Source organism: Coturnix japonica, chromosome 3 (genome assembly GCF_054131305.1).
Source record: "Coturnix japonica strain WE chromosome 3, WE-NBRP24, whole genome shotgun sequence".
NCBI classification, from domain to species: domain Eukaryota; kingdom Metazoa; phylum Chordata; class Aves; order Galliformes; family Phasianidae; genus Coturnix; species Coturnix japonica.
Genome location: NC_140665.1, coordinates 72,883,764 through 72,903,472, shown reverse-complemented (window position 1 = coordinate 72,903,472; position 19,709 = coordinate 72,883,764). Strand labels below are relative to the sequence as shown.

The 19,709-nt window shown below is 38.2% G+C and overlaps 1 protein-coding gene across 7 annotated transcripts in view; it reads right to left on the bottom strand.

Moving 5' to 3' along the window:
• SNX14 (sorting nexin 14) overlaps nt 1-19,709 on the bottom strand; it is a 45,519-nt gene that overhangs the window by 2,722 nt on the left and 23,088 nt on the right. For 2 of the 7 annotated variants that reach the window (XM_015858883.3, XM_015858888.3), the window contains exons 16-26: nt 19,046-19,072; nt 15,441-15,573; nt 10,546-10,747; nt 10,241-10,324; nt 10,003-10,103; nt 9,583-9,694; nt 7,798-7,838; nt 7,490-7,609; nt 2,317-2,440; nt 1,708-1,872; nt 656-751 (exon numbers count right to left, since the gene is read on the bottom strand). In XM_015858883.3, coding sequence (XP_015714369.1) covers nt 656-751; nt 1,708-1,872; nt 2,317-2,440; nt 7,490-7,609; nt 7,798-7,838; nt 9,583-9,694; nt 10,003-10,103; nt 10,241-10,324; nt 10,546-10,747; nt 15,441-15,573; nt 19,046-19,072 — 1,205 coding nt within the window. Of the gene's footprint in view, nt 1-655; nt 752-1,707; nt 1,873-2,316; nt 2,441-7,489; nt 7,610-7,797; nt 7,839-9,582; nt 9,695-10,002; nt 10,104-10,240; nt 10,325-10,545; nt 10,748-15,440; nt 15,574-17,809; nt 18,011-19,045; nt 19,073-19,709 lie in introns of those variants that run through there. The other 5 variants (XM_015858887.3, XM_085541929.1, XM_015858886.3 and 2 more) reach the window with 4 other exon arrangements.

The following is a 19,709-nucleotide window of genomic DNA, read 5'->3' as shown; positions in this document are numbered from 1 at the left end:
ATTTGTTTTAGTTGACATGAAAATACCACTATAATTCCATGAAAGCATTTTCTGTTATCTCCAGTAATAAAAAAAGGCTTTAATTAAAGAAAGAGTTCAAATTTTATCCTTTCTAAGTAACCAGCGGAAAAAACAAATATTCCTTTGGTACTTCCTTCCTCATCTTTCAGTGCTGCACACCGAAGCATTTGTTATAAGAATTTCATTCTGTTGTCCTAATGCTTTGTTTAATATGTGGCAAGTTGGAATGTTTTAATTACTTTCTGAATAACCCAAAAAATGAGCCCTTCTGTAGTTTATATAGTTTAAACGAGCTCAGATTTATCTTCTGGCTTCTTCTATCACTGCTTTACCTGGTCTGCAGTTGGATAAAATGCAAATCATACAAGCTAAACATAAAGAAACCACAGTTTTAAGGACATTTGCGAAGTTTTCTGTTACCCCAAGTCTTTGTGAATGACTACACTGCAGCCTTACACAGCAACACTGAATTAAATGATGAAATGAACTCTGGGATTCTTCGTTTTTCACACCTAAGTATTCCAGTCATATCTAAGCAGCGCAGAAATTATTTTATTTGGAAAGCTAACATTACTGTACTTGCGTTACACTTCTGCTCGAACAATTAATACAGCCATAAAGAGCCATTATTAACCTGGAATGTATCTCATCATTTCTTCAAAAGTCTGCTTTGCTCTCTTCTGTTTGTCCTGGACAGAGCGTGGTTCGGTATTCTCACAGAACACAGCATCTGCAGTGAAGACACATTAATGAAACCATCTTTAGGCAGTTATTTTATCACCAGCATAAGAAAGTTGGTTTGGATTATGGCTTCAAAGTTGAGCTGCTTTTCTGCACGACCTTAACTGGAAGAGAATTCTGAGCCTTGATTACATTAGCCTGATCAAATCCAGAATAACCCATGCACTTAGAGGACAAGAATCTTTTGCCAATTTATTTCTTCTCAACTTTTGAAAGCAATAACCTTCCACTTTTGGCTCAACCCTACTTTACGTTAGTCATAATCTTCTTACTTAAAATTTTCCTTACAATCACCTTGTAAAAATTACTGTTCATAGGAAGTATTTGCTGCTCAGTCTTGATGGTTGTTTTCATTTTGTTTTGTCCTTTACAATATTCTTGGTTTCATATGGACAGAGTTGGCCTCGACTGCACAGTTTTGGCAACAAGTTTCATTTAGCTGAGACCGTGGTCCCATTACACTTTGCAACAGTTGTGAGGTTTTGTTGTTTGCTTCTTTTTAAATAATCTTTGCCTTCTTCCCATCTTTGAAGGTTAAAATTACCATAATGAAGAGAATTTAAAAGAAAAACCCACACAAAAAAAATGCCCTAAAGCAGGCCTAAAGCAGCACATAAGTGAAAACTAATTTAAAGAAAGTATGAACCATTCACAAACTGACATACTAACCCACCTTTATTCTCCTTTGCGCACCTTTGCAAATTAATGTTCATAATACCTTTGTTTTGTTGTGTATTTTTCCCTGTAAATCATGCTTGATAGACAACAGGGCTAACATCACCTTTTAGCAACAAATTTCTGGAATGGTTTTACAGGCCCACCTGACTTTTAGAGTTCCACTGGCTTTAGTTCAGCACTACAGCGTAATACTAAATGACTCAAAAGAAGGGATTTCAAATGTCAAATTAAAGCAACACTTCAATCAAATATGGAACCATTGCTGACCTCTCAGCAGCGTTATCAGAGAAACCAAACGGTGCTCCTCACATAGCTGTTCTAACTTATAATGCAAGTAATAGTCCGTGTATAGTTCCAATGTATTTTTGAAGAGAATTCTTCCTCCCATCAGGAGATGATGCAGCCAGTCAGGAATGTGGAAGACCACTCTACCTGCAAAGTTATAGGAACAGATATTTATATGGTTCTCTTAATAACCAGGACCAAGTAGTCAAAAGAAGTCATCACGACTTCTTTGCTGACTCAAAAGACGTCCAGATTACTCATCAAATACTCTTTTATTTAGTTCTTTTATTTATTTCTATATGCTTGCTTGAGGAAACGGAAGGAACTAAACCCACAAAACTACATGCAGAAAGGCGGAAAGATAAAGCAGAATTGAATGATAATGAAAGATTAACTGCAATATTTTAGCACAGCAATAAGGGTTCTTTGCTGCTTTTCTTATAAATGGCTATCTTCCTAAGTTGTATAGTGTTATGGTTGCATGTCCTAGGTTATATACGACTACTACAATAGAATTTTATTTCCTGCCAAAGAACCTGAACTTCATAATGAAAAGAAGTATAAGAACAACTAAGAGAAATCGCTTCTTACCAACATACATTAAGTAGTCATAGACTCCTTCTACAGTCATCATTTCCATGAAGTAGTTCTGATTTTGTCGTCTTTCTGTATTCTCAGAGCGGTTTGCGTTATTTTTGAATAAATCGTTGAAAAGCTAAAAACAGAGATACAATATCAAAAATAAAAGGAACATCAGGCTCTTGTCGCATCTTTGCTTTTCATTTCACAGGCCATTTTGCTTCCAAGTACCTTCACACAACTAGACTTGCTACAGGCCTTGACCCTTCAATGCACCTTCAAAGGCATGAAGGGTGTGAGTCTGTCAGCCTTAAATCACAGGGGGACCCTATGACATTCATGTATTCCTAAAACATCCTATTGTCATGTGTTATGAAACAGGCAATGGGTTCTAGACAGAACAGCTGGAAAAGAAGAGTCCGTTGAGTCATGGAGGTCCACATCTTACAATACCTCACAAAAACCATTAAGAGTTTATTTTATATTATTTAATTCCCAAAACTGTTGATGCAAATATCAGAAAAATGTATAGGAAACAATACTGTATTATGAAAAGAGAGCTCAAAAGCCTGCACCAAGCTTCCAACAAAACTATCTCCCTTTTAGAAGAAAATACAGTGCAACTCCAGTATAGCCTAGAAGGAAAATCTGCCCCGGCGTTCACCAAAAATTCAGTGTTGAAGAGCTTCCTTGCTATGAGACTGACAAGACTACTATCAATAGATTTTTCAGTAGAACTCACATATTAGAAATTAGTTCTGAACAATGGTCTCTAAATTTGCTTGTTCTGGGTCTACTCTCCATAGAGCAATTCTCCCTGTAGTAGATTAAGCCACAAAACATCCAGGTCACAATGGACTCTGAATCCAACATGTCTCCAGAGTTCCTGTGCTCTTACAAAAAAATTATATCGGGAAATCTGGCAAGACTCAAGTTTTGGCACATACTTAGGGCCTTCCTTTTGCCAGTGCTAAACAGCTGACATCACCTTCATAAAGCTCACCTTAACTAAATGACAGCAAGTTACTACATAAAACACATGAAAGGGCAAATACGGTTAATGTACACTGGATGACTGGAATCCAAGAAAATAACAAACCAAAGCAAGAGCAGATAATTATTTGCGCCTACTGTAAGGAGTACACCTGGTATGTTGGGTAAAGAATCGTCTTTAAACTGATGTCTACATGACTTCTCAAAACTGAATCTACGACAGTGGGAAAGACTGTAGTGGAACTGTTGGAACTTCAACAAGAGCTTTCTTTGTTGTTTTTTAAAATACCTCCAAGCTGGCTGAGATAACAAATTGCCAGCTCATAGCAACCCACAGTACAATGGAGAAAAATTTCAGAGGAATGTGTACCAGCCAAATTAAATCATTAACAACTCTCCAGTAGGTAACCTGAAACCAAAATGCTATCTTTGGGCAGAGCTTTCCAGCTTCCAAAAGTTATTTTTCACTTTCACCCCAAACCAGAAGCAACATATTTCAAATACTGTATATACCTCTGCGCAAGGATAGCTTTTCCTGTGCCTTGAGCATAACAATCCCTTGTTCATTGCCAAGCTTTGAAAGTTCATACTCTTGTATGTGCATGGCACGAAGAAATGAGCAGATGAACAGATTTATAAAGTATATACTTCATACTAATCCAGTGTAAGCGTGTATCTACACTCTTTAGCAATGCACATCTGAAGGATGCAGCCACCACCACGTTTTACTCTCAGATTTTGACTGAAAGTGAAAAACGTACAACTGTATACCTAATACAAACATAGGGGTGATATTCATGACTCAGAAAAGCAAGTGATTTTGCTTTTACATTTCTGCTCATTTTACTATCTGAAACGTGATATAATGCTCATTATTGTAACTACACAAAAAAGACAAGCAACGTTACCCTTAGTTAAATTTTTAAGATTAAACAGTAATTGTGATTATAGCACTGAAATATTCTTTAAGGGCTTTCAAGGGGGAAATTCCACTTAATGATACTAGCTAATAAGGGAAGCCAAGATCTTGAAGCAATTGAAACACAAAAACCGTATTACAAGAACAACCAAAATAATCTCAAGTTCAACAGGTTCCCTATTGTACCTTCAACGGGAAAAGCCAGCAAAGTAAATACAACCACCCATTGAACTGCCAGTAAGTTACATATACCCCAAAACATTCCTGTAAGTGCGAAGCTGATAAAAACAGTACCACAGTTCTGAACAATATCCACAGCCAGAGGCATAAACTATTTCCCTCCTTCATTTTCAAAGTAGAGAATTTGCACCCAAATGCTAAAAAGAGCATATGTATAGTATCTAAACCACTTCAATTAGCATAGGAAAATGCATCTGTTTTCCTCCAAGTAACTGCAAATATACACTATACTGCTGTTGTTTCAGAACAGTTCTTACTGCCATTGGCAGGTCAGCACAATTCAGCAGCACAGTGACTTTGCAGGCATGCTTTTCAAAGCCTGCATCAGCTGAGAAGTCCTGTTGCATTCTAGCAGTTCTGATGAAAGTACATTCAGAAGATTGTTGAGCTGGTAGAGACAGGCTCGAAACATAGCTAGGAAAACTGAAAATGCTGTTTGGTGCCCTTAGAAGGGGCAGCTCTTTGCTTGGTTGTTTAACCAGGAAGGTTGGTAACTAGATCAGATGAATCTGATAAAATCCAATTGCTCTCAGCTGTACTTATGTTAACTGCTCACATTCATTATATATTATGATGGAACAAAAGATAATGACCTTAAGTTGTTACAGGGAAAGTTCAGGCTGGATTTTAAGAAAGAATTCTTCTCAGAAGGAGTGGTGAGGCAGTGGCACAGGCTGCCCAGGGAGGTGATGCAGTCGCCATCCCTGGAGCTGTTCAAGAACTGTGTGGATGTGGCACCAAAGGATGTGGTTAGTGGGAACAGTGGGGATTGCCTGAGGGGTGGACTAGGTGATCTTAGTGGTCTGATCCAACCTTAATGATTCTATGATTCTATATTCATTAGCTGCAAATCGCTGATATTTCAAGCATACAAACACACACACACACCAGAATTATCAAAAAAGCAACAGCATGCAGACAACTTTCCAAAGAAACAGCCATGTTTGTGACTAAGCTCCCGCTTTCATCTGCCCTCACAGACCTTTCAGCATTTCTTATTCAGCCTGATGAAGGGGTAGCCTGGGCATACTCTGCTCCTGGCAACTGAGTTGGTAGCACATCCACACATCTCAGTGGATTCTGGCATGCTGACACTAGAATAAGCAGGCTTACATCAGATAAGTTATGTGGGAGCACTGTGGCAATGCAAATATCAACAGAAAATCTATCCTGGACTTCACCATATGATCTGTGTTGAAGAATTTCTTGCCATCAGTCAACACACTCTTCTCAGAGATGGACACAATGAAGCGCTGCAGCATGTTCTACCTTCTATTGCTCCACTGCAGTATCTTTTCATTGACTTCATACAGGTAGTTCACACAATCCTGGTACAAACATTTTGCATATGTAGCCACCACCAGTTTCTGTTGGGACTGTGCAGTACATATAATCTTCAGAAGTGAAACAACAGAACTGAGACTGCAGAACCAGACAACTGAAGTCTATGTTTTGGTGGTGGCCTATCTTAGCTCACCTTTGCACTGAACAGTCCTTGGTATCTGCATTTCCAGCTTAGCCTCATCTGACAGTAATTCAATTAATGAGTTCTCATACAGCTCTCTAGCACTGTGGCAAGCAGAGGTGATCAAGAGATTTGCTTCCCAAACAAATTCAGTGGTCTGAACTACAGTGGCACAGCAGATGAAAGCAGTGTGGCTTACAAAATGAACCCAAGAAGTGACAAAATGCAAATGACCTGGAGTCGCAGTACTGGCACAAAGCTTTCCCCAAGCATGGGCTGAGATGAAAAAGAGAAAACTGGCTCCCAGAGGAGGCACGAACACTCTAACAGTTCAGTTGAAGGCTGAATCTCACAGCATGCAAGCGAATTCTCACAAGAGGCCAGAACATAGCATAGCCCAGCCCTAGCTCATCAGATTGTTAATAATTACAGTGATTGCGTAAGTACATGTGCCCTGGCAAAACAGTAGATAGCAATTTAGCAAGGAGGCAGTCAGCATGTGAACGCCATGTACATACATGCTGGTCAAAACTTGTAGCAGGATTAGGGCACTCCTCAAAGCAAAGTATCTTAAGCGCCTACAATTAGATAATAACTGTGGCTCTGCAGTTGATGAATTAATGTCTGAAGCTTTACATACGGACATCAAGTGGCTCCCAAAACAAAACAGGTTTCTTCTAGGGAAAGAAGAAAACTCTGAAATAGCTGCTACATGACTAAGCAATTAGTTCTACAGACAACTACAATAAAGTCACTTAAAGGAACAGAAAACCCCCACAACAGACAGTGAGAAGGAACTGGGAGCTGGGGCTAGCTCTATTGTACTTAGTCAGTACAGAAACTGTAGTAGCAAGTTCTCTAATGTCATAATACTATAAAAACTGCCATACTGAGGGAAATCAACTAGGCAGGGGGGTTGGAACTACATGATCCTTGAGGTCCCTTCCAACCCGGGTCATTCTGTGATTCTGTGATTCTGTGAAATCAAAAGGCCAATCACCAGTAAGCATCATAAATATAACCTAGGTTGAATGGAAGCATTAGGCTTTAGATTTGTTGATGTCAGAGAGAGCAACTAACAGATAGGAGCCATATTGTATACTAGACGTTAAGGTACTGCACACAAACATTCTAAAGACAGATAACAAGTATCAGCACTGTGACAATTCTGGCTTGTAGCACTTCAACAAACCACTCTTCCCAAACACTCTAGCTCTTCACTTTAAAAAGAAGCTGCCTTACAGCATTAAAATATTCCCCTCTTTACACCTAAGCTTTCAGCTCTTATCCTCTCAGAACTTCTCAGGCTCTTCATATTCTCATCTCCAAATCCAGTAAGGACTTAAAAAGAAAAACTGAAAAACAAAACAACAAAACGAGAAAAAATCCAAACAGAATTAATTTGCACTGTGACACACAGATGATAGAGTGAAAGATCTTTCTTGTGGGAAAAAAACAACACAAGAAATATATGCTGTTTTATTTATGATTTTTTGGCTTTGCATTTTCAGAGCATGATTGCTTTTCCCCACCACTGTACAAGGGAGAAGGAAGATTGCTTACTGTACCTTCTTGTTGTTCTCAGAAGTGGGACTAAGAATTGTAAGCTCAGGCCTGCTTGGTTTGGGCTTGGGAGATTCACAGGAGTTGATAAAGTTCATGATGAATGGCTCCAAATGCTGGCCTTTCTGAAACAGGATACGAGTGGCCTGTCACTTGCATAATTATAGAAGGGGAGGAAAACAAACAAACAAAAACAAGCAAAAAAGCCACGACAAAACCTGAGTTTCCAAACGAGTTTTCCACTAGCCTATACATTAGTGGGCTGCTAAAGTTAGTAACTGAAATTAAAAGGCTGGCAATCTGGATGACTTACCTCTTTCATCAGCTTTCCTGGAACGGATTTTATAATCTTACCTGTAATTAGGAAGAATTAAACAAAAAAGAAGTCAGTGCTTGATCTTAAACATACCACAGCAAAACTCTTTTCCCCTCTCCAATTTTTCCATTCCTTATGGTGCCCATTCTGACCACAAGCTCTTTGCAGCATCTTGATATATCACATTTTAAAGTATTTATTAAGACTTCCTACAAGCAACAGATAACAAGTAATGAGTAAGGTGCAACAAGAGATTTTTCTCAGCCAATCAGTATCTAGCATTTCATTTTAAAATGCTATTGTTATAAAAGTTGATAGAAAAAACTATGAAAAAGTCTTCCACATATCCAGTTTATAACTTAGTGCTCAGTACTCTCCAAGATAAAATACTTGAACACAAAAATATCAAGATGATTCTCTGATTGCTTTAAAAAGCAATTACAGTTTCTAATGTCTAAGTTCTTAATCCTTCATAATTGTTTACCACAAAAAAAGTCATAAAAACTGAAATTCTCCGCTTGCCCTGTAAAGATTGGCTTATCTGGAGAGATTCTGAAAAGCTACAGCCTTGAATGTACCAGTGAGCAATGGTTTGCAAATTGGATAGGCTACAGCTGTGATCTCAAGAAGCGCTCTCTCTCCTGATAAGGCTATAAGGATACAGCATAGTAACTTTGAATGCCAAAAAAAGTGGTTTTATTTTAGGAAAAATACTGCTCTGAACATACCGCTTATCTACATACTGTTAATTTTGGAACTTACATTGGAAAATATGTGCAAGCGTCAAATGAGAATGTTACTAACTCTCACTAAAAGCCCTAATGAAATGCCACATGTTGTTAAAATGGGACATTTATGGGAGGAACACATATTCTCACGTGCGAGATGCCCTGAAGTAAATGAGCCAAGCTTGTCTGAATGACACAGATTCATCTAGAGGGAAGAGGGTTTATTTTTTATTTTTTTCCTTTGTCTAAAACTAAGTAAAACCCTTTAACTGGAAGATGACCATCAAAACTGATTCCACATTTTGGTAACTTGCTAAGAGCACAGCGACCCCAGTAGGTTCATGTAACAAGAGGGAGAAGGAGAAATGCAATGGTACAGTTCAGATACAGCTCTCCTGGTATGTATGCTGATGCCAGAACTATAAGTGTTAGAGTTATGTGAAGACAGAGCAGCCACAAAGTAGGACCTAGCAGCTCTGGCACACTGTTACGAGGAAGCTACATTTATGGTCAAGCTGTGAAGTCACACTGCAAACTGCTTCTTAGTAGTTTAACAGATGATATTAGGCAGTATCTATTTCTTAGATTCATTATCATAGATCCATTATCATTATAGAAATTCTCTACCTCAGTTTCCATTTGGCCTGCCTACATCACATGCCCCTGACTAAAATATTTTTCAGCTGCTCAGATTAAAAGAGGACACCCACCAACACTAAAAATATCTAATATTGTACTTTACTGATTAAAATAAAAATATTTTTATCCACTAAATACTGAAAAGTCAATTTTATTAAGAAACAGCTTATACCATCATATCTATAAGCAATGTCTGGCTTGTCTAGATTTGACCTGGGACGATGCCACAAATCTTATTGTACTACTAAATGTACTTAGCACACCTTATTTTGTGAGTGGTAAGAGGTGTGAAGGAGCATAGCTGTTCTTTCCCATATCCATATCCTTACACAAGCCTATCTATTCATTACCACTATCATTTAATCACAGTACATATGGTCTTAGTAATTGCCAGCACAAACTGCGTATTACATACCAAGATTCACATCAGGCAACATTTTATCAAGAAACTGAGTCTCTCCTCCATTAGGAGACAGGAAGTCAGCTAACAGTTGGCTGTTACTTAGTTCTGGATGTTGCAGAAGTTTCTTTGAAATGGAAGGAAAGAAAAAAGTAGTTAAAATTAATCTTTAAAAAAATCAGTTTATCTACAGCTATATGTATATGTACATACACATACACACACCCAAGGAGTGTTACATTACCATAGATATTGTCATTTCCAAAGTACTTTTCAGTCATGTGAAACTTGTTAGTTAAGGTTTAATTTGTCCCATTGAACCCTTTTAATAACCCATGAATTAGAAACAACAACAAAAAAAAGAAATAGCAGATACTCATTTGTTAGTCTTAAATAATTAGCTGTGGAATATTCTCTACTCTACAAGACTGATACCTGCAGATACTCCTGAAACTCCTCCCTTTTGGATTTTAAGAACTCGTAGTTCTTGGGACCAATGATTCTCTTTGAGGGAAGCTGAGCATCAGGAAAAGTGCCTAGCAAAGATATTGAGCAGATTAAATTACTCCCGTAACAGAACAAACATTGCTTTCCTTATTTTAAATTCCAGCTTGATACTGGATAACATTCGCAGTAGTAGAAAAGTGAGCTTCCAAGGTGATGGAGAACATACCATGAAATTCTGTTAGCTTTGACTCAAGCACATAAAATTCCAGATACCTCCTGTAGACTGACCAGTGCTCAGGTTCATGCCCAACTGGAAAAAAAAAAAAAGCACAGCAGTAAAGATAAGCCAGGTTTTATGCCACTTGGAAAATGAATTATGCAACAGCAGGTGTATGTTAGATTATTGTAGGAGAGACTGCAATAATACTAGGCTACCGTATTGCAGTAATTAAAATGATGAAGTCATGACAATAAGGCACATCAGAGCATTCTGAGTTAAAAGACCTTTTAATTATCCACAGCATTCCATACCTGCCCTTCTATCATTTCTCTCCACATCAATGCAGAACACTGGAATTCTCTCTTTTCTGTCTTTTCTCTCCAAGGAGGGGTCATCAAAAAAATCTACGTATGGGATGCTGATTTTCCATGCAGAAAGGTTGCGGGGTGTGTTTGGGGTACTAACAGCCTCCTCAGGAGAATCATCTTCCATCACCATCACACCTTCTTCAATCTGTAAAGATTCAAACATTCCAGAGAGTTCAGTTTTAATTGGCTCGGTCTACTACTGCAAAGCATATGCGTTAATGAAGCTATCAGGTCTAGATCTGTGCTCATGATCACTTCAGAAAATTAAAAAAAAACAAAACAAAAAACCCTCACATCATTAGTTTTCAGAAGACTTTTAATTTTTAGATTGGCTGTAGATTGCTTTTAAGTTAGTGTATTTTAATGAGAACTAAGAGCTTTTATAGCATTATCAAGTTTCACATCTGATATTTCAAAGGAAAAGAGACAGATAAGAGAAGCACACTGGAAGGAACACAGCTGGAAGAACGCCTTAGATACAGACCATCTGAGTGCTACTGGAACCTGGCAGCATCCAGCACAGATGCAGTGCATTTCCTGGCATATTGGGAACCAAACTGAAGACTTGAGTTTATTAGGTCAGACCATAAAGTTATCCAAACACAATGAGAGACAGAAGCCAGTAGTGCACCAAACTATCAGGTTTCTCACTCCCAAAGCACAGTGCACTGGAGCATGCAGCAGAGCCATTAACTTGATTTAGTCTGCATGGTGCAATGTAGTCAAGACTGGGAATTACTTACTTTCACAACTCAGAACTAGTTTTAAGCAAAGCCACCATCAGTATCACTGCATTTCCCACGAGTTCCAGCTTCAATATCACAGTCCCCAAAACAGATGAACCAGGGAGCAACAGAGATACAACCATTGCTGGCTGTGTGTAGGGCAGCTCCAGTGCTGAAGTGTCACAGGTTTAGACTTCACGCCACAAAATGTAAAGCTGTTTCCTCCATATGCAAACAGAACTTGACACTAATGCCATGCAAATGCTGAAGAAATCCTTCCAAAATGAAATGGTGACCCCCAACACCACACTAACACTGCTCTTTACAGACAGAAAAACCACCCACAAGCAATCTATCAACCTTTCAACATATAGCACATGTGCCTTGGTACCACAATTTATTCAGGACCATAAACATATAGATTATCTTAAATATCTCATTAGAAAAATCCAAGCTTCAGCAAGTATCCTTGAAAAGGTATTTATCCAAACAATGAGTTAGTTTTACAAATAAGGACACAGTATCTGCAAGAAGGTAGCACAGGGCTGGGCTGGGAATTGGGAGCACTGCCTTTGTTAAAGTTAATAAAGAAAATTATAATGCAAGAAATTATGACGTGAATCTAAAGCAAATAGAGAAGCATGAATCCAACTTTCAGATACAAAGTCCCCTAGCTTCACAGTTTACAGCTTAATTCCTCCCAGAGGCACAGCCAAGGTGGCTGAGGAAGTTTTGCCTGTATTGGGATACTGGGAATATATTGGGATCCATACTGCAGATCTGGCTCCCTGCACGTGAACCAATGCATTCTGTCCGTGTCTGCACTACAATATTCACATGGCCATGACTCAATTGCACCACAAGCACAAGTGTTTTCACACAGATATTGGTAGCTAAACTCCACCATGCCGCTTTCTCATTCCTGCTCAAAAGGCTGGGGGGAAACATGTTGAAAAAACCTTGTGGGTTGAGATGAGAACAGCCAGAGTACACTCAGCATCAGTAAAATTAACGTCATTTATTGTCCTTTGCTAACAGACACACACATTGAGAAACTAAAACCACTTTCTCCCCACCCACTCACTTTCTGCTGCAGGACCTAGTCTCTCCAATGGGATGCTGGCGCTCCCCAGCTGGTCCCACATGGGCTTCCAATGGGCTGCAGCTCTCCCAGCACTGCCCCCAGCCACAGCCAAGGTTGCACTCTATCATTAGTTTGTGAAACTGCTGTCTCCACCAGATTACTCACCTGACTACTACCCTGATTTTGGCGCCGACATTATGCAATTTCCTACGCATTTCCACTACAGCAACTCACTGTAATTACATTAACTGAAAGCAAGGAAGCATGAATTTCTGGGGTTTTTGATCCTTTCTAATCATACTACCAACCTACAGTAATTATCATTACCTCAGTCTCTTAGTCTCTTTCCATTTCCTTTATCCAACAAAGCCACAAATCCAAGTTTACCAGTCTTCTTGCTATACCCATGCTATAAAGTGTACAACATCATTTGCTGTATTTAAATTTACCTTACAGAGATTAAGGCTGCCTTACCGTATTAGCAGCTTCCAAATTTGCAGAGCCTCAGAAATCTGCTAATTCATTTCTATCTGTATGTGGTTTCCTTACACTACATGATTTTCTCTTACAGGCTTTCAACTGTAATCAACATAATTTTGTCAACATAAAAAAAAAAAAAAAAACAAACCAAAACAAAATGGGATAAAAACAAAAAGCTCCAGACATTTCAGTTTTTGTCAGGACATGACAATGCTCAAAACACCATTTCACTATTATTCTTTATTAACTTTGAATCCACCTGGCTTATGTTATCACCGATCATTTAAATACTAAGTAGAGAGCAAACTCAGTGGGAGGAAATAACTTTTGTTTCTCTTATGTGTATATTAATCAGAAGTTGCTAAGTCTGTGCTCTGCACTGCCACTACCATACAATTGTGCTGTTTTAAGCACTGCCAGATCATGTTTAGAATGGGACAGCTCTTCCTCTGACTCTGTGATGCCTGCTAGGAAACTGCACCTCAGCTCTTACTATAACATTATTAAACTTGTATTAAGCTGCTGAATTGTTTATACTCAGTATTCACTCAGGAAATGAAGCCACAGGTCTGTCCAGCATGCTGGAAGCACAGTAACCTTGCAACAGTTTAATGCTTTCTTTCCCTATTCTTCTTCCCATTCACACTTACAAACGAAAGGACTGAGGTATTTCCTGAGGTTTGTCTCAAGTGTTTTCACTAAGCGTTGAATCCTCCTTTCTCCTGAATAAAGGAATCTGAGATAATGCTGCACTTAAAACTCTCTATTCTTGCCAAAGATAAAACCATTCGGTCATCCTGAAAACTTACCTCGCTAAGGCTGTCTCCACATAGTCTGCCTCTCACTGAATTCAGGAGTTTTCACAAGTTAACTTCTTGTCCTCTGATACAATCATAGAATCATAGAATTACCCAGGTTGGAAAAGACCTCAAAGATCATCAAGTCCAACCACAGCCTAACCATAGTGCCCTAATTCTAACAACCCTCTGCTAAATCAAAACAAAACCATGTTCCTTTTCTTGTGCAATTGCTTCAACTATATTTCAACTATACTTCAACTATTAATTCCCGCCTACCACACAGGAATTATACTTCCACATCCTTTAGCTAGTAGAGTCTATGGAAGTGATCGTCCTGGTTTCAGCTGGGACAGCTGATTACCTTCATGGTGTCTGGAATGATGCTACATTTTGGCTTCAAACGAAAAACAATGTTGACAATACACCAACATTTTCACATCACATAAAAAAGCCTGAAAACTGGGGAGTTGGCTGCTAGGGGTAACTACTGCTCAGGGAATGGCTGAGCATCATTCATGCTCATCGTTAGTGAGTAATTACATTGTGCAACACTTGTGTTGTAAATATACACACACATATTATCATTGCTGTTATTTCTTGCTCTCTTTTCTGCCTCAGAAAATAGTTTATCTCAACCATGAGTTCCACCACAACCTCCCACCTCCCATTTTCTCTCTCATCCCACCGGGAGTAAATGAAAAGCTGCGCTTAGCTGCTTCCTGGGTTAAACCACAAAAACAATGTTAGAAAATAAACACATTTTCATAATAATCTGGCCTCCAAAGAGAGAGCAGAGAAGTGACATCAACAAGAACTTAACTGCCCAGTAAATTAATAGCAACAGTTTAAAGACATGATCTATATGAAGATTCAGACCATAGAAAATGTTCCATTTAAAGGAAAAAAAAACAAAAACAACAACTATTTGGAGTTCTAAGTTGCTGATTCTTTCACATTTTATTCTGAAAGAAACTCAAAGCAAGGTGAATAGTGTTTGTTTGTATTTACACTTGCCCTTTTGCTGTGGAAAATTAACTAGCAGTTTATAAAGGTAATAAATGCTTACAGGTCTTATTTTGTGCAGAAAAGGTATGAAGGATTGTATGGATAGACACACTGTAAAAAACTATGGCTATCAATGGCTGACCAATCCTCCCGCGTTTTTGAAAACAAAACAAAACAAACTTTCTATTTGTTCCCTAGCTATGTGTCAGGAACCAATGTCCCAAGCAATATTTCCACCACTGGCTCTATTCATTGCTGTTTAGCATGAAAGAAAACATTAGCCAAGAGATGCACACAAGACAAATGAGAAAGGGCTACTAGTTCATGACCATAAAACAACACATCACAGTCCAGCTTCATAGCAATTTCTCCAGTAACGTAAGCATTTATGGTCTTGTGGCAAACTTCAGAGTGAAAAAATCACATCCCTTGAATACCATCTTATTATCATGCAGAATTAGAAAATGTCAGTTTTTAAATAAAAATGCATTGCTTACATAAGTGAATGACAACACTACATTTAATATTTCACTCTACTTAAAAAATCAGTTCAAAGGTACAATAACTGGGGATGAAGCCTTGGCTTATGAATGACTACAGAAAAAGTGCAGCTAAGTTGCTGGCTTCTGATTAAGTGAAACAGGGAACATAGCAAAGTAAGACAGCTTAACATTGCCAAATAAGTGAAGGGAAAAAAATACACAACATAAGGTCTAAAGAAAAAAATGTAAAGCTTTTACTTACAAAGTCATCTTCTCCGTCGTTTAAGTTATAATTAGGCAGCATAGCTCCTTCCATTGCAGAACTCTTGAATACACCTTTTATTTTGTTGCCTATTCTGCTGATTCCAAATGACTCTCCTCTTTTCTGTGTGGTCCTAGGGTTAGAGAAGCCAGAGTTCACACTATAGGGTGTACAACACAACAGCTCAGCAGGCCATTGCAGATAATGTGCAGATTAAGAGAAAAATGCAAAACATACCTAGTCAATATATCTACAATATATATCTACAAATCCACTTAAGTTAAAATCCATGTAGGAAAAAATAGAATTTCTTGGTTACACTTGCAAGTAATTTGGATTTGTCATATGCTTAACATTAACATGCTAATAACAACATCACAGTAATGCAGTCCACAGAATAAACAATTAACTGTATAAAACAATTTTGTTTTGACAGTAGAAACTGGTATTGGTACATGCACGCACACCAAGAAGGTCACTAACTCTGTCCTTTTCCATGTATTCTTATTTAAACATTTATCCACTGTTGCCAAGTACTATAAATGGAGTAGTTAGATGCACTTTTCTACATAAACATCCCAGATTTTTACAAGCATGTGAGATCTTGACTTTTAAGCCTTAGGGACAGACAGAAAGAACGAGCAAGGAACAAGACTGAGCATGAGACAAAACAGATGCAACTGAAAAATCTTGGCTTGAAGAAGCAGTCTGACTGAAAGATGAAGAACTGAAGTCTTCTTAAGAAATAAAGGAACTCATGATAAATCATCCAATAAGAAACATTACAGAAAGATAGTCCGGGCATGAACAGCACTCCATACCGAGAACAGTTTTTATAGCATTCTTATGCCCTTACAAGACCTGACACCAAAGGCTACTCCTTAAGAAGCAAGTCATGACTAATTCTGGAAAGAAAAACGTTGAGTATAGAATCAATCGACCTGAAACTACTTACAGCAGTTCAGTACAGGCAACTAACAGGCAATTTAAAAACAATACAGTGAACTGCAGAATCAAGGACTCAAAATAATTTTATAGATTACTAAAATTCAAAAGACAATACTTTACATGACCAAATATATATATATTTTTTTTTTCCTCTAAAGAAACAAAAAGGAAAATCAGTGCTGCTTTTCAGCAGTTCACAGGTAAAGCATTAAAACCATGCCGACATCACCAACTGCTGACTCAAAGCACCTGTGTGTTACTAACAGAAACTATCTTCCCATTTTATAATTTTACCCAGACTGTGTACATGACAAAAATCACATAAATAATTCACTGTTCTTTCATTATTATCAGCTCCAACACAAAGACAGACAACAGCTATCTTTCCCACCTCTGTTAACCAAAGGTCACAGCACAAACACATGCATGAACAATCTGACTCAATTTTAAACAACTTCTACATGTTACTGAACTTTTTTTTCCACATTTGAGATCTGAATCTTGTTCAAGACCTTAAACCCAAGGACAGCAAAATACAAACCATATTCAAAGTTAAACAGTTTTCCTAGAAGGCTAATCCTTTAGAGCCCTGGCTTAGCTTTCAAGGACGTTTTTATTCTTGCACAAAACTTTGCAGTAGTCAGGATTACGAATATTGCTTTGTACCAGTTCATTGACTTGGTAGAGTACCACTGAAGTTCAGATTGGTGAAGGTTTGTTTTCACTGATAATGATGTAGCAGTAGGCAGAATACAGCTGCACCTGTCACAGGTAGAGCATGTGCCTCACGAGTGCAAAGCAAGAACTACACTGGAGCAGTTATATGGTGATGGACAAGGATAGGATTGTCTTCACAGTTAAACGTACCAATTAAGAATAAACTGGTGACTTACAGGCTATACAGACACACAGCAAAGAATGGTGACAACACTGGAATGGTTTGGCCAAATACTTAAAGAAAGCACAAGCCAAATAAGATAGATGAGCATGGACAGATTCTAGGGAAGTTAGTAGACAGGAAAATAACAGGATGGTCAAACTTCTAAAGCTAGCAAAATTAATAAAAGACCCAAAAGTCAGGATGGAAATTCATGGATTCACAGGGCAGGTGAAAGGGAAGAAACGGGGCTAGAATAGGTTCAATGCAGGGAAGAAGAAAGAGGAGAGTCAGTGGCCAGTTTGGAACAGAAATGAAGTCCACCAAGACTTGCCAATTTGTTACTGTCAACACATAACATAGAAAACTTTAATTGGGAAAATATCCCACTCCCTCTAGTGCTGATCTACATAACAGCACTGCTAGACCATCAATCTAGTTACTTTCTTGGCAGGGCTCCGGGTGGGAGATTCTGTAAGTTCCAACATTCCTGATGAATGATGTGATGACAGCAGGTTGGATTTTATTTTTATTTTTTTTTAAAAAGCTCCAGAATTCACACATGTGTAACATTAAAAATTGTTATCGCTAATCATTCCAGAGCTAGAAACTGCAGAACAAAGTTTGCGTTATTGCCATCCTGCACTGTAACATTCTTTAAAGATGGAGGGCTGCAAAGTCGTTATCCCACAGGATCTGCCATATAAAGTGGTCGGTGTGGGCTATGCAGGTGAAGAATGCTGCTCTGTGGGGCAGGTAGTACCGGACAAGTCACAGCTATCAGACAAACTGGATTCTTACATGCATATGAAATCAGAGTACCATATTCTTTTTTTGGCTGACTAAAATCCATACATCTGATCAATAGAAACACTGAGTGCACAGAGCTACTTTAAAATCAGAGTAAGCTATAAATGTTATTAATTGCCCAGCATGCCAGAAAATTGTAACTCTGTGCACTGAACTGGCACATAAAAGATTAAAAGTTTCCATGAACTTGATTCCTAATCTGTAAAATGAAGTTGCTAATGCTCCCTCATGAATAGCATGAGTAATATATAAAATACCAATGTCCATGCTGACAAATACCAGAAAAAGCTCCAAATAAAAAGATACTGAGTTTGGATAGCATGTATTAAAAGAAGCATAAATAATGAGAAAAATCACCAAGCAGCAATTAAAGCATTAACGAGTGACAACAGACAACCTAGAGCACGAATAAAGAAAACTACTGAAAAAACAGGATATGTTGTAATCAGACCTCCAGCAGCCAAAAGAAGGGCTGCACAAAGGATTAATTTGGAGAATGGTGCTTGACTTTAAATATGATAATACTTATAAAATCGTTATGTGAGCATGCAGTGCCAGGCAATGGTCCTACTGAACACAGCTGTGCCAGGCAAAACAAGCCATTAAGTGGATAAAACCTCAAACATGATCTGGAAATGTGGAGTAAAGGAAATTATAGAAAGCTTCAGAGGAGCCAGCAATCACAGGCAGAAAACACATCAAGTTATGAAATGTGTTCCAAAATTAACAACAATAAGCAAATAGTTAACAGCAATGAATATTAATGTACCGCAAACTTGTGAAAATTAGTAATTAAGCACTTTTTATACGATGGCGAAGAAAACATGGGGACAAACACTTAGTCTGAAGAAGGCACACTGTGAAAAGTGAAATGGATGATTAATTGCTGTTATAAAGGCTGTGTGATGCAGTCATGATAAGACGCAACGTAACTAATGCACAACATTCATTGAGTGTTAGATAGACTTACCGGAAGTCATCCAAACTCAGGCTACTTCTGCAACAACAGGCACACAAATTACCTCAGAGCCCAGGTGAGAATAATGTTAAAAGAAAACAACAACAACGAAAAAGCTCAGACCTACCCCAACAAAACTGAGTAGACTTGGACCATCCCTACACATTAAATACAACTACGGTAAATAGTTTCTGACCTAAAACCCTTACAGAGTGAAATGAGAACAGTGCTTGAATACCTCATCAGCACAATGACCTTCAAATTTAAAACCCCTGTTACTAGAATTTTCTTTAAGATTCATTTTAAAGAAGAATTTTTCTTTAAATCAGTAGCTGCTTACACCGGTTTTCATTGTTGAAGTTAATTGCAGTGCCAGGCAGGTATCAAAGTTCTTCTGTAATCGATATTAAAAATTCACATAGGACTCTAATTCACTTGGCCTTTTTTTTGGTACGTGGAACCAATCCCTCAGCCATTAACTCATTAATTCTTGTTGAAATGTTTAATCGGGTTGACCATAAATACAGTCACTGCACATGCTGCATTTTTATTTCACAAGAGCTACTAAACTCTGGACAAACTGATGCAATGAGCATCAGTTCACTCATGGGGGTGGTGGATTCACCAGACCTACAGGTGTTCAAAATACTTGCAGATGTGGCCCTGAGGAACACAG